Below are 26,370 nucleotides of genomic sequence, written 5' to 3' on the forward strand. Positions count from 1 at the left end.
TCAATTAAGAACGTTTGATCGATTATTTGGTCAATTGTTTTTTCTGCACAATTTTATTTTATCTTATCAATTAAGAACGTTATAAATATTGTTTTATGGTAAATTAGTTTTGTATAATACGTTATAAATTTTTTAATTTTATTAATATTTATTTTATTCAATAAAAATATAATATTAAATAATAGATGAAAGTAATTAAAGTTGTTAAATGATTTTATTTAAATTAAAATAAAATATTAATTAAAGTAACAGTGAGACTCATAAATATTTGGTTGATGTGATATTTGATAGTGAAATATGAGATATTTGAGTAGAGAAATATTTGATTGATGATGTGGATTATGGAGTCTACAAATATTCCATGGAAATATTTTTCCTACTGTGGATAGCCAAGTATTTATTTATTAATATTTTAAAATTACAATACATGAATTACTCATAAATAAATATATCTGAAATACAAGACACCACACGCACACAAGGCCACTCTATATCTTCTCCACAATTCCAAATCCTCTGCTCTTCTTCCATTTGTAACAATTCAGAAAAGATATCAGTACAAGAATTGATGGCGTTCAAGATTATTTGACATAAAAAATACTGTCCCAGGGAAAAAAATGCAACTTTTGGCGTTTCAGGTACCCCGGGTTTTTGTAGCATCAAGAATTGTGAGCAAGAACGAGCTCCGTCCTATATTTGCTTACATTAATTCACCACCTTTCCCTCCTTCATTGAACACCAAAAAATTTGCTCAATCTTCATCTTCATGTGAGTTCTTTCAACTATTTTCAGTCTGACTGTTCTTTTTCAGCTTAAAGATCGAATCTTTTATTTGTTCTTTATTTATTCTGCTTAGGTAATGAGTGGACCGATCTTTATGAATTCTTGTGTGCTTCTCCTCATATTTATTGAAATTGGGCTGCTAAAATTTAAAATTGCAGTAGGGATGGTGGTGTTGAGGTACATTGCAGATGGAATGTGCTTATAGGATTTTTATTTTTTGTGGACGATTCTCTAAACAAGTTGATCCAATAGTTATATTTCAAGTTCGTGACTTGGTGTGTTCATGTTTATCATACACTTTCTTCAGACATTAGTATCACTAATACTTTCTGAATGATTTAAACTTTTGGTCAAGAAGCCTTTTTGTCAATGAGAGTGTCACATTTCAATCTGGTGGTGATGACAACTTTTTCACAGTATGTTATAGGGAGGCACCACAGTTATGTGTGAGGAGCAGAACAATCAAGGCTAATTCATTAAATGTTGGAACTGGATCTGGAGGCTATGAAGAAAATCAAGAAAACCGCAAAGAAAGTTTCTCCAGTGGCGGAGCTCACATTAATCCTTCATCTAAAATGTTTGTGATCTTTGGGTGTTCTTTCTTTAATAATTTTCAGTTGGGGCTGAGATTATTTGTAGGAAAAAGTCTTTTGAAATTGATGGCACGGTCGAATAAAATCTTGAAAGACCCATTCTTCTGAAAAATAGTCTCTTCGCCAATTATACTAGATGTGTTATGGATTGCTGGGGAGTGAAGTATCTGGCTTTTTCCTTGTTTTTACTCATTCTCATATACAAGCTCATTTTGTATTAATAATAATAATCACTCATTGATGCAAAATCTGATATTCTTATGACATTAGCCACTTTAACTACTTCATAAGCTGAATCAAAAATGAAAGTTAACAATCCAGAGAGTAATTATTTTTAAGTGAGATTCATGTATAAAAAATAAATATACATATCTTAGTGTCTGTAAAACCCTGATTCTTATGTCAATTTTTTTCTTCTTACAAATCGGCACGTGCACATGTATTTGTTAAGGATGATCCAACTGTAATTCTGTCCTTGTCTTGTCTAATATAATTAACTTCTCATGAATGGCAGCGAGGCATCTCCTGATCGAATCCCTTATCCTATCTCAATTGCTCTTGTTCTTTTTGCATGCGGTTTGGTATTTTTACTGATTGCCTTTGGGAGAGGGCCTTCATCAATATTGCCAGCAATTGCAAAATCAGGATTCACTGCTGCATTTTCTTTGATATTTGTTTCTGAGATAGGAGACAAGGTAAAACACAGCGAAATTTGAAGTAAGTTTCATATGTACATATTACTGACCGTACGCTAGCATAGAACAGAAATAAGTAGAAAATTCATTAACTAGAAGCAAAATTAGCCCATATTCAGCTGCTTTTAATTTTCTTTTTCGTTTAGGCAAACTATCAGGTACATTAGCTTCAATAAAATACAAAATGCAATCTCTTCATACCTGTGGTGAATTATGGCGTAGAAAAAATAGTACCTAATGTTCATGGATATAGAGCGCACACACAAAATGTATAATATATTTCTATAGGGAAATTCATGCGTTGTCTGTGATATCGTCTCTATACTGTGTCAGCTTCGATTGTTTCATTATTACAAACTTGTGCTTCTGAGTCATTTGAAATATTATGTATTTCTAAAAGGCATAAGCAGAGGTGAGGGGAGACGCAGTGTCCTTCACCCGAGATGAAAATTCTTCAAATTTTAATGGAATTTTTCTAAAATCAAAAGTTTTGGTCTCTAAGATTTAGTAAATTTATCCCCCTCGTTAAAATTCTGACTCCACCTTGAATTTAAGGTTTCTGATAAATTTGGTGATTAGTCAAGTGTTTTAGGTTAAAGTATACAATTATTCCTTATATCTTCTTTTGTTATGTTAATTCAAGTATTCAACTACTTTACGTTTCTGCATACTGACAGATATCGCTCCACTCAAAATTTAACATTTGATTTTGCAGACTTTTTTTATTGCTGCACTCTTGGCCATGCAGTATGAGAAAATTCTGGTGTGAATTCCTCTTGCTCTCTCTTGCCCTGTGCTTACCCTTTTTTGTTTGTCTCAATCTTCATTATGCATCTGCAAGTATGAATTATGCACTTTTACTCAATTCCCATATGCATGTGCTAGTCTTGAATCTGAATTATGATTTGTTTTTGGCTTGCATGTAATGGAAGTGTTTTCTGCTGGTAGCATGTACCTTGAAAATTTATGGTGTGAAAATAAGTTTCGGAACTTGACTCAGAAATCTTGAACTTAGCTTCATCTCACAATAAAGAGGAGACAACTCAGTTCAATCATTTGCTTTGATGAGGCCAAAGACTAGAAAGGGATCACACATATTTGTGAATAAGCTGATGTATTAGTGTCTCCAAACATATAGAAGTAACCAGTCAATGCAGGAAATAATTTCTTGAATGCATGATCGTACTGCTCAATGCAAAAGCTGTTGAAAGCAAAAAAGAAATGGAAAAAAAAATCAAGTGTCCTATATTTTTAATGTCATCTTCTCTCCTGAATTTCTGTGCTGCTGAGTATAATTTAATGAGTTATTTGTGGTTCTGTGATCTTGAAAACTGTAGTTTTGATAAATAAGTTCGCCTCACCCATATGGTGCACTTAAACAGGGTTAATCTTTATGTGAATTGGCTCATGGAGTTGTAGCATTCTAAATCCACAGAACTTCATGCATGTACATTATTTTCTTTTAATCATTAGTTTTGCTGATAGAATTTGACAGAGAATTGTTCTTACTTCCATTAACTGTGGACAGGTCCTTTTGGGATCAATGGGTGCTCTATCACTTATGACTATCCTATCTGTCATAATTGGTCGGATATTTCACTCGGTGCCCGCTCAATTTCAAACAAGTAAGCAGTAGCTCTTACACATACACTCCCTCCCCCAATACACATATCGAAGGATATACGTGGAGGAGGATTGTGCCTAACCTCCGGCAAAAATAAAGGTATCAGGGTGTAAAGTGTTGCCAGCATAAATATAGCGTGATTGAGGGATTCATGAAGGAGCAACCGAGCAAGTGAAACGTGGAAAGCCTGAATTTTCTTATCGATGGAAAATATTTAAAAACTTGTGAATGCACAAATTTGTTGATGGTGTAAGCTCAATAAAAAGGACTCTAGTTATCATAGATAATATTAGTTTTAAGAAATTCTTGGGGATATTTAATTTTCTTAATGTCCGTGGTGCAGTTCGGCGTCAAACACCAATTTTTAGTTCATTCCTCTCATTTGCAATCTGAACTACAGCATGTTCTCGGCCAAACCTGTCCGGTGTCTTTTCCATTTGTTTTCTCATCTTTGCAACTCAATCGTTCCATTTGCTGGTGTAAATTTCTTGCTCCTACAAATGAAAATTGAAATGTGACAATTGCTAGATATTTAACTAAATTTGCATCAATTATAACTTAAAACTGAGCTAGATCACTCACCGACATGAAAATAGCTTTTTGTCTGCCATCCTATACTTCTTGCAGAAATGGCTACTGATAATTAGTTATTAAATGAACAGCCTTGCCAATTGGAGAATATGCTGCAGTAGCCCTACTGATGTTCTTTGGTCTTAAATCAATTAAACATGCATGGGACCTTCCATCCACAGTAGCCAAAACTGATGATCAAGGCAACAAAGAATCTGATGAATTTGCCGAAGCTGAAGAACTTGTTAAGGAAAAGGTGATTCTCCTGAATTGGAACAATTTTTTGGCTTCTATTTGAGTTTCGGTGAACATCTTCTACCTTCGACATGTATGCAGGCGTCGAATCGTCTTTCAAATCCGCTTGAGGTTCTGTGGAAGTCTTTTAGCCTTATATTCTTTGCTGTAAGCACTTCTTTTTACCAATCAAATATTTACCGTGACAGTGAATATATAGTTATTTTTCCCAAAGGATATCAACTTTCTTAAAAGTTGAAATCAATGTAAACCATTCAAATGTTTGAGATGGTTCATTTTTAATTCATTATTTTCCGACTCTGGTTATGCATTTTTTGGTGCCAAAACAACTCTACCTCCGTTCGCTGAAGGAATTTGCGAGACTGAAATTTCAATTTTATCAAAACAAAGCTAAATTTGAAAAGAAAAACAGAGAAAGAAAGGTTAATTTCAAGTCTTTGCACGCCTTAGTTGCAAACTTCTTCGTATATGCTATTTGTGTCTTATCTAAGTTCCTCACAGGCGCCTCTAAAATGTGCTAAAACCTTCTTATATGTTCCCACTTTGAATTCATGTTTAGTTGCTTCTACTGCAATATTAATCTAATACGCTGCTTTAAAATTCTTAATCTGTCACCTTTAAATATATTTTCTCCTATTGACAAAAGTAAATGGAAATTTTGACTGATTGCATTGCGTCTTGCTTCTAGGAATGGGGAGACCGTTCAATGTTAGCTACAATAGCCCTAGGTGCAGCTCAGGTATAAGCTTCTTAAACTATCAGCTTGAAGTTTTACTATGTTGCGCTCCCCAAAACGCATTATACCAATAATATTTTCTCAAATGTAGTCTCCATGGGGCGTGGCAAGTGGAGCCATTGCAGGACACTTGCTGGCAACTTTAGTTGCGATAGTTGGAGGGGCGTTCCTGTCCCGCTACATTTCTGAAAAATTGGTAAAAAAAATTATGTCTTAAAAAATTGGTGATATTTTTTATATGCTATTAACCAATGTGACTGGATCAGGTTGGATTCATTGGTGGGGCTTTGTTTTTAGTTTTTGCCTTTGCCACTTTACTTGGAGTCTTTTGAATCTGAGCCGTTGCATACCTAGAGTAGAAGAGATCGGTAAAGGGGACAATTTCTTGGTATAAACTACACCGTCAGCGTTGAGATCCGGATAGTTTTGATTTAATTCTGTGTAGCAGAAACACTAGCTTCCGTAGCAAGGCTCGTTTGTTGCAGGACTAACGTGCAAACAGGGACGTTTACGGTTATAGAGTTGAGATTCTTGAATTTAATGGAGTTTTTTTAACCTGAAAATTTACCTGCATGTAAATTCGCAACATTGACTTCTTGTGGTGTACCATTTTACAATGTTCCCTGAAGTTCGATTGATTGAATGATTATACCCTTTAATTTTTGATGAATTTTCTATTTATGCAATTGCTTTCCTTTTTTTCTTTCTCGCTCTCTTTTTGAACTGTACACGTAATGTGCACGTTGCACATGCTTATACATATGGGTGGCAACATCACAAGATCAAGATTCAAGAGACCAAGGATGTTTTTGTACCAAACAAGCTTAACATCTTAAAAACTAATTGGATTTTCTGAACATTTTTTACATTGTTATACTTGATGTGACATAAAATTGCTTCGAAGAAAAGACATTTATAACGTGAAATTGGTTGGAGAACGCAAGGAACTTATTTCAGCAGCTAGAGGTCGATTACACACACACTAAGCGAGAGGCAGATAATATTATTGATATGCACCTTGTGTCCGTGTAGCCTCCGAACAAGGGATTAATACATGATATTAGAATCGTATACGGACAAACTATACCGATTCATACAAACCCAGGCCAGGCATAGCTAATATCTGACTACAAACATCAAAAAGGGCAAGTACCTGTAAATTACTCTAACCATATTAACACATCCAGAAGCAACCTTTTCAAGCTTTGATTTTGAATCTTCCCACCAGCTAACGAGCCAGCAAAAGATTGTTGTTATCTCCCCACTGGTTGGGAAGCCAACAAAAGATTTTGATCCATGGGTGCCAGATTTTAATCCATACCACTGGCAAAAGGACTTGAGCAAAAGCATCAGGCTCCTTCTGCGATGTTTGAACGTGATGAAATTACAGTAATTACCTTCTTCTGCCATAGTAAATGCCAGCACCTGAATGATACAAATGTCGATGCCTTGGCCCAGAAGTCCTATTCTGTCCATCCAACGTATTGCCTCGGTTCACAACTCTGCCTCCACTTTGAGTCCAACTTGATGGTTGTGTCCCTCCATGGAGTTCCTCTTCTTCTCTATCATTGTATTCTAAAACGAGCCGTTTAATGTCTTGTTTTTCTTCAAGCTCAGCTGCCTCTTTCTGTTTGGTACCCTGAACCAAGGAGCAATCATGGGGAATATACATTTGTTTTGTCTGTTGCTTGTTCCCACGCTTCACGAGAACTTTCACCCGCACCTCCTTAGCTTCTCCAGTTCCTTCATCAGTCGTCTCGCCACTTTCTCCTTCGATTCCTCTCCCGTGGTGTTCCCTAGTGGAACCCTCAAACACATTCATTGGCAACATCATGTTTATCGTTGGGCGAGAGCGCATTTCCAACTTTCTCGAATCCAAGCTCTCCTGCTCACATCCAATACGTAACTTTTAGAGATGGGATGCGCCTATTGTTCATTTTTGCCTATACACTAGTGAACAAGTGGGTAGAACTTTTAAAGTTTCATCTCGTTTGCATTGTTACTAACACTACTGGGAATGCATAACTGAGAGTTAAAAAACACTAGTTTGAAACAGTACCTGCATTAAAGCCCGCAATTCTTGATCAAAATCAGCCACCTCCTGAGGGTCTACCACTGCCACCTTCTGCCTGACATGTACCTCATCGTCTTCATCTGAAGCAGGATCACCTACTTCCTCGTAATCATCCTCGCTTTCACAACCGTCATCTTGATTTTCTCCATCCGATTCTTCATCATCACGATCAACGTGCTCAACAGTGTCGCTCCCAGAATCGCTATCCGTCTCCCCAACAATTTCTTGATACAAATCATCATTTTCCTCGGTGCCATTAACAAGATTTTGACCATTCGTGGATAAAGAACTAGAACTCGTCCTGCTATGAGGTTTTTGTGAGTCTGAGTGCTTCTCATTCCGAGCCTTCTCTGATGAAACTCTATGTTCATGCTCTTCAAGTTCAATTAGAGCGTTATTAACCTCCTCCAAAGATGAGTGTCGAGTCATCTTTGGGCGCAAATCAACAAACATATCCTGAAAAATTCTCAATTTATAAAGTGGGATGATAAATAAGGAATGAAAGAAAAGTAAAGAGGACTAACGTTTCTAACTTGTGTGCTTCAGTAACATCAGAAAAATTCTCTAAAAAGAAAGATTAAACTAGAACCAGTTTCACATTAACTATTATAGTATGCATCGGAAACGATCCATACAACAGTGGCCAATAGCAAATCACATAAATATGTAACCCAGGGGCCAATAGAGGGAGGGTGGAAGTATTAGACGTGCTCTCAGGTCTATGATTAAAAAAAGGTATTCCCAGACCTTTTGCATTTCCATAGTTTGTGTTTCTATCATACAAGTCACGCATGGCAATCTGAGAAATGCAACTATTCTGGTTGACATAATAAATCACATTGTCAAAATGAAGATATAGCCAGAAAAGTAATAATGTCAGTATACAGACCTGCAGGTCAAACTCAATATCCAGGGGAATGGAACCTTTGCTCAGTATGTATCGTTGAAAATGAATCAAGAACCGATCAAGCTTTCTTTTCGATGAACCTCTATCAAAATAATGCCCACATGTCTGGAGAAGCGTGATAATTATTCTTATACGAAAGCAGTCCTCTGGAGGATCAAGTATATCTTGCTGGTATCATAACAATAAAGCCTCTCATCAGATAAAGTTAAAATCCAATCTAATACATCTGTAGAGGGGCAATGGTAGTTAACCATGAAAAACTGGATTACTGAAATGCAATAAAACATAAATCATGTTCAATATTTGATTTTGAACATACTCACAAGCAATATTAGATATAGGGAAGAACATCAGATTATAAATATTTCCACATTAAAAGGAGAGATATGGCAGTAAAGGACTTCATGCCCACAGATTTCACTCTTCAACACTCTGAAATGTTCCACTTACGTAATAGACGAGTAAATACTGTAAGTGTACATGTGAAGAAAAAAGTTGTGACATGTTGATCTAGATTTTAGCTGAATCAAATCCAAGACACTATCAATTGCATTTTTATTAAACCTTCCTAATTTTATGCTGTAAGAAACTTAACCACCTGTGTAATGATTTGTGAATTGGGTCAGAGACCAAATAACAAACAAATGCTTATAGCAAAATAGACTTCTGATGAGAAAATGGACAGAAATTTTGAAATGTCTGTGACAGGAATTAAAGAAGAATTAAACCTTTAACCAAAGGAAATATAGATGCACCAAGCGTAAAAAAGATATGGAAGACTGACAATTCCAAAACTCCGCATCCATACCTCCATAGTTCCATGCCCAAAATCAAGAGTAAGATAGAGAGTATCAAAAATAACAGATGAATCTACAAGTTCATAGTTGTACAGTTCGCCCAAGAACCGCATAAATGCAACACGTTTTTGCTGCATTCCATAGTCATTCAACTCCAACCCTAGCCTGATTTCCTCCAAAACCTGAATGCAAAATAGAAACAGCATAGCTTATTATAATTCCTACCAACTGAAATATCTACAACAAAGTTATCATTCCACATAAAATACAAGAGATGCCATTGCATTCATGCAAACTTTCCAAAACAAAAAGCGGCACCAAAGAACAAACCTCGTCAACGACAGAAACAGCAAAATCTTCATGATATCGACTCAGACCAGCAGTAAGTGATGCAATCAAATGAATCTGGCTATATTTTCCCTTGTGAACCTTCAAAAAACACTTCAAAAGATATTCTTCACATTCACTCCAAGGCAGCTTACGTAACTGTCTTAGAACGTTCTCAATTGAAAACCTGTCAAGATCTGAGAAAAGAAGCTTCCTGATATACTGCAAAATACAGCACATACGAGGTAAAACCCAACGTCCGGTCATATAATGTGGAAAATCCTAAGATATTTATAGATTAAATATACCTGATGCAAAGGAGGACGGACTTTCGAGATTCGTGCAGATCTTTCAGGTGGTTTGCACAAATAATAAGCATTTTCCACCAAAGTACTCTGACGGGGATCCAAGTTTTTGACATTTTTCAAGCGCATCAGTATCTCTAACATGTTTGACATCCGCATTGTGGTCTCTGGTGACCGATAGAGAAAGCGACCACATGTCTCAAGCAGATTGCAAGCAACATCGATATTGTGGTGAGTGAAATCATCCAAACAAGCCTGAGGTCAGCAGAAACAGTCAGCTAGTACAGAAGAGAACAGTTTCCAGCCTCAGTTTTATTTGAAAACAAAGATAACTGGCCAAGCATGAAGAGGAATTTCATTGAGTTTAATAAATTCCAGTACAAGAACAAAGATATATTAACAATAAACAAACAAAAGACCAGAGCCACACCAATACATAGGTACAAGGGATTTGGGAACGAATAAACCAATTTAGTGTATGTGGTGGCATGAATTCCTTTCAGTTTGGTATGAGTTACAGATTGCGAGAATCTTAAGAAAGTCCCAAAAATTTTGACACCATATTCATAATGCTTGTCTCACCATTACCTTTAGACAACTAAAAACCATTCCAGCTGGGGCAATTTTGAACTTGCAAAGTTCTCCAATAAATCTAATGTTCCTGATCTTTGTTTCGATATTCATTTGATCCTGCATTGCAATCAAAGGTATAAGAATAATGTTCAAAACCAATGCATCAGGTTGCTATATTGATTATATTGACCTTCTTATTTGTCAAAAAGTTAAATTCTTCCTCCAACAACTGTAAAAGGATGGAAGAGACATCCTTCATGCAAGTAGAAAGTGTAGCAACCATGCGCGAATAGTACGGCAAGAGCTCCAAAGACGTCCTTGGGACATTAAACAAAGCCCTCACAAGCTTTTTCCTACTGGATTTTGAATTTAAATAGCAAAACTCAACCTGAAACGATAGTGAAAGACCAACGAGATATCATTTTGACATAAATGTGCTTTAAAGTAAGAAAATCCTCCATGAGGCATGAGAGAGTGAGATGAAGATTACAGTCAACTGATCAATCAGATCACGGCTCACACAGCTTGGAAGCCTATGTAGCAAAGCTTCAAGATTTGTTCCATCAAGACCTTTAACTTTGTCCTTTTCGTTTTCTCCTCGTCTTTCAGAATCCTTTTCTTTTCCTTTCTCTTTTTCTGGTTCTTTGCCCTTCTCTGTGTCCTTATCTTGTTTATCCTTTTCCTTGCCCTCTTTATCATCTGCTAAAGCTTCAGATTCAGAAGAAGCCTCTGGATTTTCCAGTGTAGATATCTGATCCTTTTCTGATTCAGGAGCCAAATCCTACAAAAAATTGATCTATGTTACTAGATGGAATTGCAAGTACCATAAGATCACAAAGAGATGAGAACACAAATAGCTGCATCCATATTTAACTCAAGAAGCGTCTTATAATAATAGCTACAACCCATATTGACAGATAATGTTCCAGTGACCACAACATGTAATGAATTTATCCTTTGACAGCCAAGACATACATACAATTGTATCTTTCAAAAAGTTTGTCTTGTGCAAATACTTAATCTTCAACTAGAACGCAAATCTTCACAAAATACTACAAATAACTTTTTTTGACCCTTGAGATCAGAGCTGCACCTATATTTTCTAATTTCAAGCAGTCCGTATTGTTCAAAGAGCTGTTCCACAATTGGAACGCAAACTTTCACAAACAATATAGATAACTATTTTGCCAATTCTCAAGATTGTAGCCACACTTAAATTTTCTACTACATTAGAAGTTATGGCTTAAAAATTTTATTGCCTCCTCCACGACACCCACCATTCTCTCTCCCTACACAGAAACACATTCCCAATTAAAAAGGCGAAAAAACGTATGCGGTGTCTTGGGCTAATCAAGGAGTTGAGTAACAGCAATTATTGATAAAAACACCAGGTATAATGTTAGTTATAATAACCTCATAAAATTCTTCTTGCATCCGGCAGCAGAAGTTAACAAAATTAACTTGAAAAGTCAACCAAGAATATGTTCGTTGGGGTTACAAAAGCAAGGTAACTTTCTTACGGTTGGTAGTTCTTGAGCCTTTGGGGATTGCTCATTCAACTTTGGTTCTGACTCTCCAAGCAAGACAGCAGGAACAAATGCTCTGGAAGGAAAAAAAAACCACCAGTAATATTAGCCCTCATAAATTCATTAGAAGAGAATTCAACTTAGAAACAACCACCTAAGATCGGGTAGGCATTCGTAGAACGCTTTAGTATCTTCATCATCCCAAAGGGCTTCAAGAGCAGAGGAATCTTTACTGGAAACAGGCGATAGAACTTCCTCCCCAGATGTGACTCTGGTTGTATGACCATCCTCCGGCATCACGGGAGGTTGTATATCAAGCGCTTCAGCTAAACTACATAAAAATATATAATAAACATTTAATCCAGGGATCCATGGGTAAGGTGGCTGAAAACTACAGAAACAACTGAAAAACATGGCTTAAAAAAATAAAGTACGAAATCAAATGCACAAAAATGAGAATCATTGATTACCTCAATGAACAAGTTTAGGACAAGTAACTTACGATGATATGCCACGACTTAGATGGTCATATGATTTACGGAGCCTTTCATAAGATGAAGCATGTTCCTCGTTCAGTTCACCTTTAGCATTCAAAATCTTCGCATTCTCATGCTCCATTTGGCGAAGTAACTGCCATTCAGGAATTGAAAGGATGATCCATTACATTTCACGACCAAAATAATTCAATCAGATGAAATTTAATTCCAAGTTCACCACCAAAAGGCGTAAAACTCCTTACAGCATGTTCGGACAGGAGAAGTTCCACAGAAGCATCATAGTAAGTTTGAAAAGTCTTCCTAAAGAATTTCTTCTGATCAGCTGTAACATTAAGTTCCTTGAAAAACTGTAGAAAATATTGTCCCCGTCACTAAAAAATTAAGTAAATCAATTATAAAGTTTCAAACTTATATGCACCAAATTCCAAAATAAGCACACAGACTCATCCAATTACTTCCCCCGTATTTTGAAACAATAGTCAATCATCCTGATCCACTATCATATTTGAGATTTGAAACTTTATGTAAAACCAATATCTTGTGACATGACTCACACATAAACATTTTGAATCCCGACTCAGAGCGAGTAGATCTAAATGCGTGATACTAAGAACGTCCACTAATGAGAACTTTAATCTCTTAAGCTCGCAAGCCAAAGAAATTATAAGTTTGAAGATAAACAAACCACAACATTCACTGTAATTCTCAGGAATAAAGGGGTTAAAAAATATCAACCCAGACCTCCGTAGCACCATCTACCAAAAGAGGTAAGAATTCTGGACAACTTCTATAACTGAATTACAATCACATTAAAATAGTTGCTAAGTGTATGCAATAGAAAGGTTACAGAACAGAACATTTCAGTCACACAATTAATTGGGCGGATTATGAACACTCAACCTGGTGGAGCCACATGCATCAATTGAAAAGGACAATTAACCAGAGACATCAGCACAGCAGAATACATTTCAAATAATGATTCAATTTATGAATCTGAAAACATCTTATGAGTGGTGTACCTCTTCCAGAATATCAAATCCAGTTAGTGGAAGCCCAAGCAGAAATCTTCCCTGCCGTGCAAAACTACCGAGAAGAGACAAATTTGTCTGGGTTGCATCACGATCCTTCAAATGCTCAGTGCTAGTGAGATCCTTAATGATATTTATGAAGACGCTACAATCTTCTATAACTCCAACAAAGTAAAGTTCCAATAGAAGTTTTAGAGTACTCCGCTTCTTCATAGACCTTGAATTTTTGTCTGTATCTAAATCCTCGACAGACTTTCCCGGCGCAAAAACTTTAGTGAGACCTTGAACTAAAGAAGGTGCAAAATCTGTGTACCTTTGATGAAGTAAAGAACAGATCTGGAGCCATAAAAATATTGTCAAGAAAACTACTGCATTGTATTGATATTGTACAAACCCAAATGTTTAAAAACATATTACAGTGTGCCAATGCTAGTAATTGACGTAAAATTTTACCACAGTGCAGATAGGCTAGTGATTACAGTATTGTTTGGATCAATCTGATGAATTTCATATAATTTCTAAGCCACAAAGTATTTCAGACACAATTTTCGATCCAAATGCAACCTGCTATTACAAAGACTTTTCATGCTATGAATACAAATTAAAATCTTATTTATGTAGCTAAATTGAGTTCTTTTGTGTAGCATTCAGCAGAGTTAAACTCACATGCCAAAGGGGACAGGATATCATCTAGCATAAAGCTTCTTTCATCTCGTACAAATAACTATTCTAATATGCCTAAAATCATTTACTATAAACCTCATGTTATAATAGAATGTGTTTATTTATTTATTTTTTTAGTTGGTAGAAAATTTTAAACTAATATATAACACATTGGAAAATAATATAATATCATAAAAATTTTAAAAATGAATGATATAAAATTTAAAGCAACCATTATATACAGAGGTGAAATGAGTAAAATATATTTTTGAGGAATGAAATAAAAATAAGAGGATAATATCTGGTTTCATTTTCGGAATTGGAAAATGGTACAAGGAACGCAAACCAACCAAACCACAAGCTTCCTGAGAAAATCCATACAAGAACTAAAAGGTTCCATGAGCCCAAGCCTTTCCCATTGTGCCTCTTACTTGTGCGAGAACAGAGATGAACATTCAAAAGCAGTGAATGATATTTTTCCAAATTAAAAGGATAAGACACCTGTTATCTAGGTTAACATTCTCTCTTATTGAAATAGAATATCATCTCCATCAATGACTTTACAAGATCAAACAGAGACTAGTGGTCAAATAAATATCCCACACTAAAGAAAACAATGAAAGGGAGAAGACATTGAATCAGACAGACATTTGATTAGAACAATGATATCTAATTCACATCAGCCAGAGATGATTGACTAGTGAATAATTTAAATAAGTTTCCCATTCTATAAGATTGTACAAGAAGCTTTTTTTCTCGCAAAACTAAGAATTGGACAATTCTCATCCGTGCACCTAACATGAAGACCTTGTAGTGGAGAGGATCAGTCATAAAATCATTTTGAACAGTGAAAGAGAAACTAGAACCATCAACTAAGATAAAATAACTATGCGCTATTGAGGTATTTGACACCCACACTGTCCATATGGATACAAGCTTTCTGTAATTGTTCGATTTAAAAGAAGAAAATACAAACACTGAAGTAAAATAAATGGACCAAAATCACCAGCTACCTGTACAGCAGGCTGTATGTCTGCAGCTTTAAGCTTTGCATCACAAATAGCAGTTACTGCTTCGCTGACAAATTTGCTCAAATTAACACCACGTAACTCATCTATTAAACCTTCTCGCTGCTCTTCATTGATCTGCTTTAATTTTTTAATAACAGCTGTGTTGCGTTTGATACTAGAATCCAATGTCCTGAGAAAACCTGAGTCTGTACGAGAAAATATAGCCAAATTAATGCTTCTATCAAGAGACGTCACATCTTAAAATAATCAACAGATATCAGCATTACAATGTTCTATAAGTATTGACCAAGTTCTATGATATATTTGAGCATGAAGATGTATCCTAGTGGAAACCCACTTACAGTAAGGATAAAAGTAAATAAAAGCTTTCGTTGAACCATGATCATAGAAATACAGATCGCCAAGACAAAATGATACGATAGAACCAATTCTTAACAACACTTAACGCGTATAAACATTTATTTCTGTGATAAAAGAGAAATTTCATAACTTTCTTCAATCTCAATGTTTCATTGTGTAGAGAAGTCAAGAAAACCGTCCTCTTCTTGCTTTCAGTGATTAGATACTGAAATCTAGTCACCCTGAGTATAAAATTTCCGTGAAAGCAAGAATACTTAAATAACAAACAATCTATTCTTTTCAAATGAATAAAATCTTAGAAAAACCAAATCATAACCATAAGTTAAGAAGAAATGAAAAGGCCAATCCACCCTCGAGAAAACTATTCCCAATTCTACACTCGCCGAATCGAAATCAACATGTGAACAATAATCAAATATCTCAGAAAGAGTAAACAATTAATTTTAGACACTGACAAGATTATAGTAAATTGATAAAACTAATTGCTGCAGTTGACCAATTGCTTACCTGTTCATTTGAGAAAGATAATAAATTTTCACTATAATAACTTGTTTTTACAATTTCACGTAACCACACTATTAATCATGACAGTCATCTCCATCAGCTCATCAGAGTTATACAAGAATTCAGTCCTGTATCACATGCATTGCATAAGCAAAACAGGAATGATCTTGAATCACCTTAATATCATATGCTTATAAAGACTAAATTATTTCCAACAGTATGTTTAAGGAAGAGGGAGAGAGAAAGGGAGAGTCAACAGATACAACTTGCCAAACACCACTTACACAGTCAAAATCATGTCATATTTCAATTTGTTTAACCATGTGCACGGCTATCTATTCCATCTCAACACTTTTAAGAAAGCCGAGGATGCTAACATTGGCTCCAGCATCAGTGCAGTTTATGGTCTAGATATCTGATCCTAAGAGCTTTGATTCCATCACCAGGGAACATGTACTCCAAAGGCAGAGTTCAAAACATGAGTTTGATAGCATTAATGTTTTCCGTTAGTTTGTGGAAAAATTTCTGATCATTTTATATAATTAATAGTGTTGTATGCCACAAAAGGTTTCAACGAGGCAGCCTTAGAAGAATATACTCTATTTAGCAAATAGAACGACTTAGCATATGAAATGCCTAAAGGGCCATCGAAGAAGATATCATAACTCATAAGTAAACTCTACACTCTTGAAGCTATAAAATTCAACGAAGTAAACTAGTCTGTCCCAAAAGAAAATACTAACCAGGTCTTTCAGGTTTCAAATTACTCTGTCGCAGAGCCATTTTTGCTTCAATTGACTTCTTTAATTCCTCAAGACGAGCATTCGCTTCCTGAATCATGTTTTATGTATAGAACAATTATTTTCATAGCGTATAAGCCACCCAAAATTAAGCAACAACAAACCAAAATTTGAAACTTCCAAATGTTCATTCATTAAACACAATAAAATCTCACTTTTGTTGCACTTGAATCCATAAGAATAGTTGTTTCAAATGGTTCGAATATATAAATTCAGAATCAATGCCAATAATAGGTTCATTGGCATCCAATAAAAGAAGGGCATCTCGAATCATCCACACTGTGCAACTCAAGTTCATACAGAAAAAGGGAATGATCATTCAAAGTATATTATTATAGGAAAAAAAGAGGAACCAGACCTACTCATTGTGTTTTTCTTCTCTTCAAATGTTCCCAACAAATATAAATATATAGAAAAACAAATCAAAATCAGAAAATATGTAAATGTAAAAGCCAACACTACAGACTCCCCTCAGTTATATTCAAGAAAATAGCACGTTGTAATGTAACGTATAGCGCAAGGATCAACAAAAAAAATTGCGTCGACTGGGTAAATTCGGAAATGTAAGATGGACGGCTAGTAAATCGTTCATTGGCCTCCAACTTAAAGCGAGGGCAACACTCGAAAAATAGGCCACATTTATCTACTTTTAAGTATACTCGAAATCCCCAGGGGTAAAAGCAAAAGCTCATTCCGAAGTGCGTTTTCATAGGGAAACCAAAAAACAAAAAAGAAGAAGAATTTGACCTCATCATCGTGTCTTCCATCGTCATCATGTTTCTCATGATGTTCGACGCCAATTTCTTCAGCGTGCTCCATTTTTGCGACAAAAGGAAACCAAATCGAGGCCTAGGGCAACGCAAATACACCGGAGGACGATCGAATGGAAGGGCAAGAGAGACTGGAGGTTTAGAAAAGTTATAGAAAGATGGGGGCGCATTTATAATTATGTAAACTATTAAAAAATCAAATTAATTGTCCCTTCAATTGTGAGAGTGTACAAAATATTTTAAAAATGAGAAATGTTTATTATATTTTCATAAAAAATAATTAAAAAATGAAAAAGTTTAAATTATGATTAGCCTACTACTTGTTTATGTAATAAAAATAGTAAAAATATTTAAAAAATTGAAATAGTCAAAATTACAAAGGATTTGTTCAACGTAACTAATCATAACGAGCGTGTTTGATCAAACCTGAAGTTATTTAAATGACAATTGTGCCACTCAAATTATATTTAATTGTAATTAGATCCCCAATAAAATTATATATATTAATTATAATTAGATCCCCAATAACAACATAACCTTAATATTTTATTCAGTAAAAATAATTTTTAAATTTAAATAAATTGCTACGACAAATACATAACAACTTGTTTTTATCTATAATTAGCAATTTATTATATGCTGTGTTTTTTTTTTAATTTTTTGATTATTGTATTTAAACGATAATTATAATTATTATGAAAAGTTTGCCACAACAATGACAAAATTTATATCCAATTGAAAGTGAGTGTGGGGTAAAATTGAAAAGTTACCGCTCCAATCCACAAAATCTACTGGTTTAATAGAGCCATTTGTTTTTGTTTTGGTTTGCTTTGGTACATGAAATTATCTTTTATCGTATAATTCTTTATCAAAATACTTTCGTTACAAATTACACTAGCAAGAATAAAATAATAATTGATTAATAAAGCAAATGTTCGATTACATAACAAATAAATCCAATAGTTTTCTATTCTATGAAGTACTTTGTCATCCTATGAATGTTTAGAAAATTATTTATAAGACATTTTTATAAAAGTGTTGTTTACAATTTTTTTGTAAAGATCATCAATATACAATATCTCAATTTCTAACTAGTATTTTACTCGTGCGATGCACGAAGTATTATTTTATATAATTAATGATTGAAATTAATAAGTATTGGTGTTTGAATAATTATTTAAACTATTGATATAATATAATGATTATATTTCAATCGTAAATATTATTATAAAAATATATTAAAAATTATTATGTCTTTTGAGATAAAGTGAGGTGCTTTCTTCATTTTGATTGAGTGAAACTTTTATTAAAAAAATTAATAAAAATTATATACATTATAAAAATTATTTGTCATTTAAATTTTTTTAAAAAAAAAGTTTCAAAAAATTTATTATTTATTAGATGAATAAATTTTGATTAGAAATTTTAATTATTTTTGAAAATATGTTAAAAATATTTAAATAAAGTTCCAATATTAAAAATAATAACATACTTGAAATTATGTAATCGTTTATCCGTCCCTCTTCCCTCCATATCAAATTAAATTGAGCTACTTCGTTTCATATAAATTCACTTCCGTAGCCAAAAAGCGCTTCTGATCATGCCAGCATCAGTAATCTTACCTCCACTCGATGCAGGTAGGTAGCACCGGGGAAACCTAGATGTGTTGCCGCTGTTTCGATGAGTTCTTAAACGGTTCCCTGGACCCATGAAACAACTCCAAAGCTTCTTCCATCCCTATGATTCGATGGGGTTCCCCCGAATACTGCCATAATAATTAATGAAGGCGATCGATATGAATATATATATATATATACATGTTCTATGTACCATTGAAGCCTCGATATTATAAATAGACAGATATATACGGGGGCCCGGGTTTGGTGTCATGTGTCTAGGCTATATCCCAATCTTAATGAAATACTATCAAAAATTAAGCGAACTCCAGCGGAGTGAAGAAAGATGAGTGCACAGCCCATAGCAGAATGGGTTGTTTCCATGCTACGTACAACCTGCATGCATTTTTAGTAACATTCTTTAATTTCCGTATTTTGATATTTTTAGGTTTAGAATCTCGAATGAATCTCGGCCTAAAAATTGATAATATGCATTTTCTGAGTATATATTACCAGGCCCGATGAACAAATTTAAATATAATAAGACGCAGATTTTTTTAGGTATTTTTTATGTTTTTTTTTTTTGAAACAGTATTTTTTATGTTTTGTACATGTAATCAGAACTTGAATCTTTTAATCAAAAAAATTAATTATCTTTGTTTACTAAGTAGATTCTCGACAAAAGATAAAATTAATATAAACAAATTTGTGAAAATTACTTAACCACAAAAATTGCAAATTTGGTCTGGCGCATGTCTTCTCTTTGCGATTTTGGTAATCTATATTATTAAGTTTCAACATTAGTCATGCATGTATTTTACAAATTAAGTTATTTGTATTTGATGTGATGTTACATATTAAAATTGAAATTTGACAATATAATAATGAAAGTTACAAAAAGATAAATTAAAGTTTTTCACATATAATATTTGGGCAAATACATGTGTATATATATATATATATATATTATACTCACGCGTGTGTATAGTTTCATAATTATAATTATATTATAAAGAAGTAAAAGTCTAACTAATTAAACAATAATCAATTACAAAATTATGATTTCATATTAAATTTTACTATAATAGTCCAAATAAGAAATTCTCATATCCGCTTATATAAATTATTGCTGTCTATCAAAGTCTGAAAAAAATGCAATTCCAATCTAATATTTTATAAATTTTGAGTAAACGTTGAATAATAATAAAAAAAAAAACATAATCGATTAATACATCAACATTCGCACCAAAGCCTACACTCAACATTCGCACCGAACCGTGCCTAATAAGACCAAGGAACGCATCATCTACCTTAATTTTCTCCATGTATTTATTGTGATGTGATATACTTTATCTTTGGAGTTTCAATTTCAACTCATACCCAGGAAACTTTTGGCTTCACAGCTTAATCCAACCGACAAGTACAGATAGTGACACAATCAAGTAATAAAGAACAGAACACGCGATTATATTCTATGATTTCTTATCAATAGTACATTCAAGGTCACAATGTCCAGCACAATTCAAAAACAAAAATGGAAATTAATCCTCCACAATTAATATTCTTACATCATACAGAGAAATAGAATTCAGAGAGGCAACGAATGAGGAAAGAATAGTGAGAATACAATCAGCGGATCTTAGATGAGGAAACAGAGGCGGATAATTTATTTCATGACACAGATGCAGAAACTGTATTCCTTTATTTCGAAGGCCAAAAATTATGCATAAGATATTTGCACAAGAGAAACACGGTAAGGCCTCAGCTTAAATAAGATTAATGGTAAAACAGACATAAGGATGTGCATCGGCGTCGCTGGAAAAACCAGCAATCCCTCCGTCATCATCAGTTTTCCAGTACGTGCTGCAATTACACATGAAAGACAAATTATAACAGACAAAAGCTCTGTAGCTAACAATTGGAAGAGGTCAGAGACCATAAGTACATAGGATGGGACACAATATATAATTTGTTAAACAAGAAAAATGCCACAAGTTAAAGAGTATAATCAAATTTGATATGATTAAGATAATGGTGTTTATTTTGCGTGATTTTCATTTTTATTTTGATACAGGAAGCATTTCCTACCATTTTTATCCCAAAATATTTTATCAATAAAAAGGGCCAATCATTAATTATAATTATCATTCAAAGAAGAGCTTAATACATTTTTGGCCTACTTGGTATTGTGTCGTGGATATAGATCTCTATAACCGAAACACACATATATTCTATGTCATTGTGTACCGTCTCTTCACTATATGTCTACTAGTCGAAAATCAAAAAGGATTATGCTAGTGTCAACAAGAAAAAACGGGATAAACTATGCCAATGTCCTAACAAGTGCAGAACCTTGAAACTGTCCCATCAAAGACTACTTCAAAAGTACATCATGCGCTGGTAATTACATTTAGTACTTCCCAATACTGAATTTAACTGAAGATGGTCGGATACCAAATAGTGGCAGGTTGACATTCTGTGCATGAACATGCTCTAAGTTTGATGCATTATCCGAATCCATGTGTCACAAGCTTTTAAACTTAGTTCTTTCAAATAAAAAAAACTGGCAAAAAGCTTGTGAAAACTATAAAAAGCTTTCAGGCCATTGATGTACCTATTTGAACTGTTGCACAGCGCCTCGAGAATGGACCGAACTTTCTTCTCACTTTTCAATGACGGTGACAACACAACAGACTGACGTAGAAGGCCAAAACGAAACTCTTAACAACAATGTGATGAATATCCAAGAAGGAAAAAGGTACATCCAATCACATTAAGGTAATAGGTATACGAAGTTCATTACCAGAAATGATGGAGGCAGACCATATCGCAGAATACTTTCACTAAATACTCGTACAGCACAAAAGTGCATCCATGAGCTAAAAACCTGCACGAAAAATAAAAGCTTAAAAAATTTGAACAAATCCAAAAGTCCAAATACCAATAAGGTTATATTTATGTTTCATTGATGTAAGGTTATATTTCAACATTCTAGGGTCACACTTCTTATCGTATCATGTGCATATTGAGGAGTATGTATTAGGGTTGCAGAGACTTGAAGCAAGCACAAGTAGCATGCTGTGTGAAGAAAAGAAGTTAAAATTGAATATCAGTAGAACTGAATGGCATCTCTCCATTAGAGATAAATCGAATGAAATAAAGAAAATAGCAATACAATTTATCAAATGAACATAAAATCAATTGAGCCCCCAACAAAATAAAAATAAGAACCACAGAAACTTCAGGAGAAAGAAAGATGTCCTTTATCAATGTCTTTCATTAATCCATAAAGACAGGAAAAACTCTGATTTATTGCATTGGGCTAAACTTACTGAAAACACTAAACAAGAAAATTAGATTTCCCAAAAATAGTTATGCTGGCCTACATAATGTTGGTATGAAGCTTGTTCACATCTAATCTGATTGCTGCCGTTCCTGCAGTAAATGATGAGCTGCTTATGACACAATATTTTTTTATTTTTCGGTCATTGCTGCAATATTGGCAACAACGATAACATTTTGAAATTTGAGACTGGCTGTCTTGACAATTGCAAAACTCAACCCAAATATTCATTCAGTATATAATAGGAATATGCAAGAGTAGAATCACAATTCTGAAAAGTTATAATCCAATGTCTCACTGTTTCTCCAAACCTATGCTCAATCACTGCTTCGCCCACACTCCTGAGCATGCATGAAAACACACTGTATCGCAAGCAGAAATATCGTCGCGCATAAAGGCAATCTCAGTTTTAAGTCTAATACATTATTATAAGGTAGAAATCGAAATCAAACCAAAGCTGACTTTGTGCTCACTCATAGTAACGATGTGGGAAAAAACAATGTATGGCATAATGTAAAGACATGGATAAGGTGATAACACAACAAGGTGGAACAAAAATTTTAAATTATGATACAAGGCAAGGCTAGAATACGGAGATAAATATTTTATTCGCACTGAGTGGTTTAACAACACTATTAATTAAACACACTAAAATTCAAGAAGACGACCATTATACCGATCAATATATTTAACTATATCAACTCAATCACATCTTAAGTTTAAAAACACAGTTAAAACAATCAAATTGCGTGCTTGAGTGTCCATATTAAAGAAGCTAATAAGTCCACCACATAAATAGTTTAATATTATGAGTCTAAATTTTCAAATTCCTATCCAAAATACACACAATATTTTATAACTCATTCAAAGAAGTGTTCTTACCTAGGAATCAAATATAAAGCCTGTGGAGAGTTGGCTGAAAATATGATGAGAAAAGGTACATGAAACGAGAAAAGAGAAGTGAGTTTTTTTTTTAACTTTTCAATTTGAATCCTAAAATTTCTGAAATAACAAAACAAATCTGTTCCAAATTATGTCGGATACACCCGTTACAGGTGATTAACATGTTGCCCCGTTTTTCCTTCTTATTTTAATTTCTTAGACATCATGCCACAGGTTTTGTCTGAAGGACATTTAGAACTATGACCTTCTCGTTAGAATCCTGTAAACATATATACAAAATGTCTTATAGTTAACCAGAGTATTTTTCAAAACTTCTCTTTGCAAACACCTATCTGAGAGGCCACGTGTTTGAATATAATGGACACATGACCAAGTGATTTTTGAAAGTGCTTGAGCATTAGCAGAGAATTAGTCAACTTATGCTTAGTCGCAACATCAAAAAAACAGAAAATTTGTTTGCTTTAGTTCCCAAAAGACTGCATTTGACTATTTTATAAATCAATGCACACTTCCAAGTGAAAATTATTTATTTCTCCGTATGTTTTGAGTAAATTGACATCCATGAAAGTACGATGTCACGTAATATGGTTTGGTGACCTCAACTGCAACATATATCAGCTTTAATGAAAGAATGACTACCAAAAGTTTGTGCTCAGCTCAATAGCCAACACCGCATAGAAAAATGAGTGATAAACCAACTTTCAGCAACTGTAGGGGGGAGCAGGAGAATATACCTCTCCATAACTGGTATAGCACCACTGTAAAAGAGAACTTTTCAAAGTTTCCTGATCTTGCATCAGCTTTTCAAGCTCCTGCTTCCGAGTTTCTTGAGTCTCTGAATTGCATTCAAAATCCCGAATCTGAATCGCACAAGAATGAAACATATTATTAGAAAATCCTCAAGAATCAAGAACTAGTTAATACGTATAAAACATGGAGCTGCACTCAGAAGCGAAAAACTAAAATATGTGGTAGGACACTGAAACGTACTTGGAAATTTCTTTCGCGTGCCTTAGCTCTAAAATTGTCAGCATCACGACTGAATAATGTTACAGTATATAGCACGTATTCACTGTCCTCGTGTAGCTTCTTGGATGATCTGGGGACCTAAAGCAATTGAATGACTAAATCCATCAAAAAACAGAATCTAATAATGCACACAGTAAACTACGGAAAACATGTAACAGAACAACACTACAAACTAATGGTTAAGAAAGAATAGGAGTAAATTTATAGTTTTTGAGTATGGGCATGCAAGTTCTCTTGGCATGTCTCAATCTCAATATGTGATGCAAATCACGGCTGATACATACAATGGGCATCCCAGAAAGCAGAATTGAGAGTAGGGCGGTGATGCAAAACAAGTATGTAGGGTACTCACAACATATGTCGTCAGTGTCTCATAGCTTGATAACCAATCCTTCTGAGAATACTTAGAAACAATTGCAAGGAGAGTTGTCAAGTGTTCTGTAGCAATAATATCCTGCGGCTTCACCAAATTGGAAAGGTCACGAGCAGCTAAGCTGCAATAATTATTATATGGATCAGCTCAACTGCATGCATTTATTTCCTGTCTCCAAAAGTTACCACAATCAAAACCCAAGATTAAGTCCAGATCAAACGTTCACCTTCCAGCCTGTTTTCTGTTGATGGCATTAAGTTGGCTCCGCACATTGTTGTACTCAGAAACACGAACCTGAAACATAAAACCCACAATAGTTATAACACCAATGGAAGGGCTAGAACGCTTCAGTCAGAACTATTTATTAACCTAAAGGTTTGAACAAAAGAAACAAATAAGAGAACTGATGTTATTTAAAAGATATAGCAGTCCTAATCATCAGTTTTAAACAGTAACTACAGTAGAATTGTTCAGAATCTTTTACATATGCCATGAATGAGGATGACCTCTTTGGCCAGGAAAACATTAGCTATGGACGGTTCAATGGTAGATTAACGGTCTGAGGAAGCCACAAATAGCCTCAGCCTTAAGCAAATGCCATCGCCGTAGAGGTAAACACAAGACAGTCTAGTAAACATGATAGACAGCTTGAAGACTTCGGCTGAAATGGACTAGCACTTCAAAAGGCAGGATTTTTAGTTTTCAACCAGTAAAGCCAAAGCATCTTGATTCTTGACTTGGCCTATCTATGAAAGCAAGAAAATAATTTGTTTTGTCAATAAACAGTCCCGGAAAGAAAATAATACCTTTAGATCATCCTCAATTCTGGCAATTTGCACTTGAATTCCATCCACGATGTCCCTAAGCGGTGACACCGTCGGGTACTTTGCCTCATCCCAGACGAATCTACAAAAAGTCCGAAATTTCACCCACGACCTTTAATCACATGTTTAAAAATTCACTAAAAATAAAAATCCAGATATGACACATTGCCTGGTGAGATAAGAGTCAACAGGAACGCCATCCACGGTAAGTGAGCTACTGACAACTCCAGATACCCTCTCCAACTCCTCGATCTGACGCCGAATTTTATGAGATACCCCTTCAATAAAGTTGTTAGACTGCAACCAAAATCGAACAGGAAATCAAAACCTAATTCAAAAATTAAAAATAATATTCATATTGAACAAAAATAAACTCTCACCAAAATTATATCATAATTTGTTTCTAAAACTCACCTTCAACAAGTCGTCGCTGAGTGCCAGTAGCGAATCAAGGGTCCCAATTCTCAGATTCGGAATGTTGAACTGTCCCGCCAGACGCACCGGGAAAAAAAGAAAGAAACAAGCTTCACGTTGAGAATCAATGATCACAAAGCATAAACGCGCTCGCTAAAAGCTAATCCGCCAAACACAGAACATATACGTGATTTAGCATATGAAATCGAAATTACCCTGTACAGAGCGGTGTCAAAGGCTTGTTTAGAGATGGATTCTTGGAGGCGACTCCACAGAGAAGAAGCTGATGAGCTCTGCCCAACAGGGAGAGAAACCGCCCAGTATCGAGTTGCCATTAACGCAAATGCCCGATTGATCGATGGACAGATATATCGAATGATTGAATGGAAAATGGAAACTATGATTAAAAAAAAAGTAAAAAAAAAAAAAACTGAAGCTTTGGGTTTTTAG

General features: G+C 34.6%; 3 protein-coding genes across 4 annotated transcripts; 1 reads left to right on the plus strand and 2 right to left on the minus strand.

Moving 5' to 3' along the window:
• Window positions 1-452: 452 nt before the first annotated feature.
• On the plus strand, window positions 453-5,930 carry LOC142556112 (protein PAM71-homolog, chloroplastic-like). Of its 2 annotated transcripts, XM_075667377.1 has the most exons (11): window positions 453-694; window positions 746-768; window positions 1,201-1,360; window positions 1,891-2,071; window positions 2,787-2,834; window positions 3,600-3,696; window positions 4,358-4,521; window positions 4,602-4,667; window positions 5,209-5,259; window positions 5,348-5,452; window positions 5,523-5,930. In XM_075667377.1, the coding sequence occupies exons 1-11, from the start codon at window positions 618-620 to the stop codon at window positions 5,586-5,588; spliced, it is 1,038 nt and encodes a 345-aa protein (XP_075523492.1). In that variant the 5' UTR covers window positions 453-617; the 3' UTR covers window positions 5,589-5,930. The 2 variants fall into 2 exon arrangements, with proteins under 2 accessions (XP_075523492.1, XP_075523491.1); XM_075667376.1 differs by having other exon boundaries at window positions 454-768.
• Window positions 5,931-6,190: 260 nt separating this feature from the next.
• Window positions 6,191-17,576, minus strand: LOC142556113 (regulator of nonsense transcripts UPF2). Its single transcript, XM_075667378.1, has 17 exons — window positions 17,396-17,576; window positions 16,592-16,679; window positions 14,967-15,169; window positions 13,282-13,626; window positions 12,505-12,609; window positions 12,268-12,395; window positions 11,920-12,096; window positions 11,760-11,841; window positions 10,730-11,020; window positions 10,430-10,627; window positions 10,255-10,356; window positions 9,670-9,921; window positions 9,365-9,583; window positions 9,046-9,216; window positions 8,220-8,405; window positions 7,316-7,786; window positions 6,191-7,141 (listed from the first exon to the last, which is right to left on the minus strand). Exons 1-17 carry the CDS (start codon window positions 17,465-17,467, stop codon window positions 6,650-6,652), a joined length of 3,582 nt encoding a protein of 1,193 aa, XP_075523493.1. The 5' UTR covers window positions 17,468-17,576; the 3' UTR covers window positions 6,191-6,649.
• A 2,879-nt stretch (window positions 17,577-20,455) lies between these two features.
• On the minus strand, window positions 20,456-26,358 carry LOC142556114 (V-type proton ATPase subunit C-like). Its single transcript, XM_075667379.1, has 11 exons — window positions 26,136-26,358; window positions 25,921-25,989; window positions 25,676-25,803; window positions 25,489-25,588; window positions 24,909-24,976; window positions 24,662-24,803; window positions 24,271-24,387; window positions 24,015-24,140; window positions 21,838-21,921; window positions 21,649-21,728; window positions 20,456-20,897 (listed from the first exon to the last, which is right to left on the minus strand). The coding sequence occupies exons 1-11, from the start codon at window positions 26,253-26,255 to the stop codon at window positions 20,801-20,803; spliced, it is 1,131 nt and encodes a 376-aa protein (XP_075523494.1). The 5' UTR covers window positions 26,256-26,358; the 3' UTR covers window positions 20,456-20,800.
• Between the last annotated feature and the right edge of the window lie 12 nt (window positions 26,359-26,370).

The sequence above is a fragment of the Primulina tabacum genome, chromosome 9, assembly GCF_025594145.1.
Source record: "Primulina tabacum isolate GXHZ01 chromosome 9, ASM2559414v2, whole genome shotgun sequence".
NCBI classification, from domain to species: Eukaryota; Viridiplantae; Streptophyta; class Magnoliopsida; order Lamiales; family Gesneriaceae; genus Primulina; species Primulina tabacum.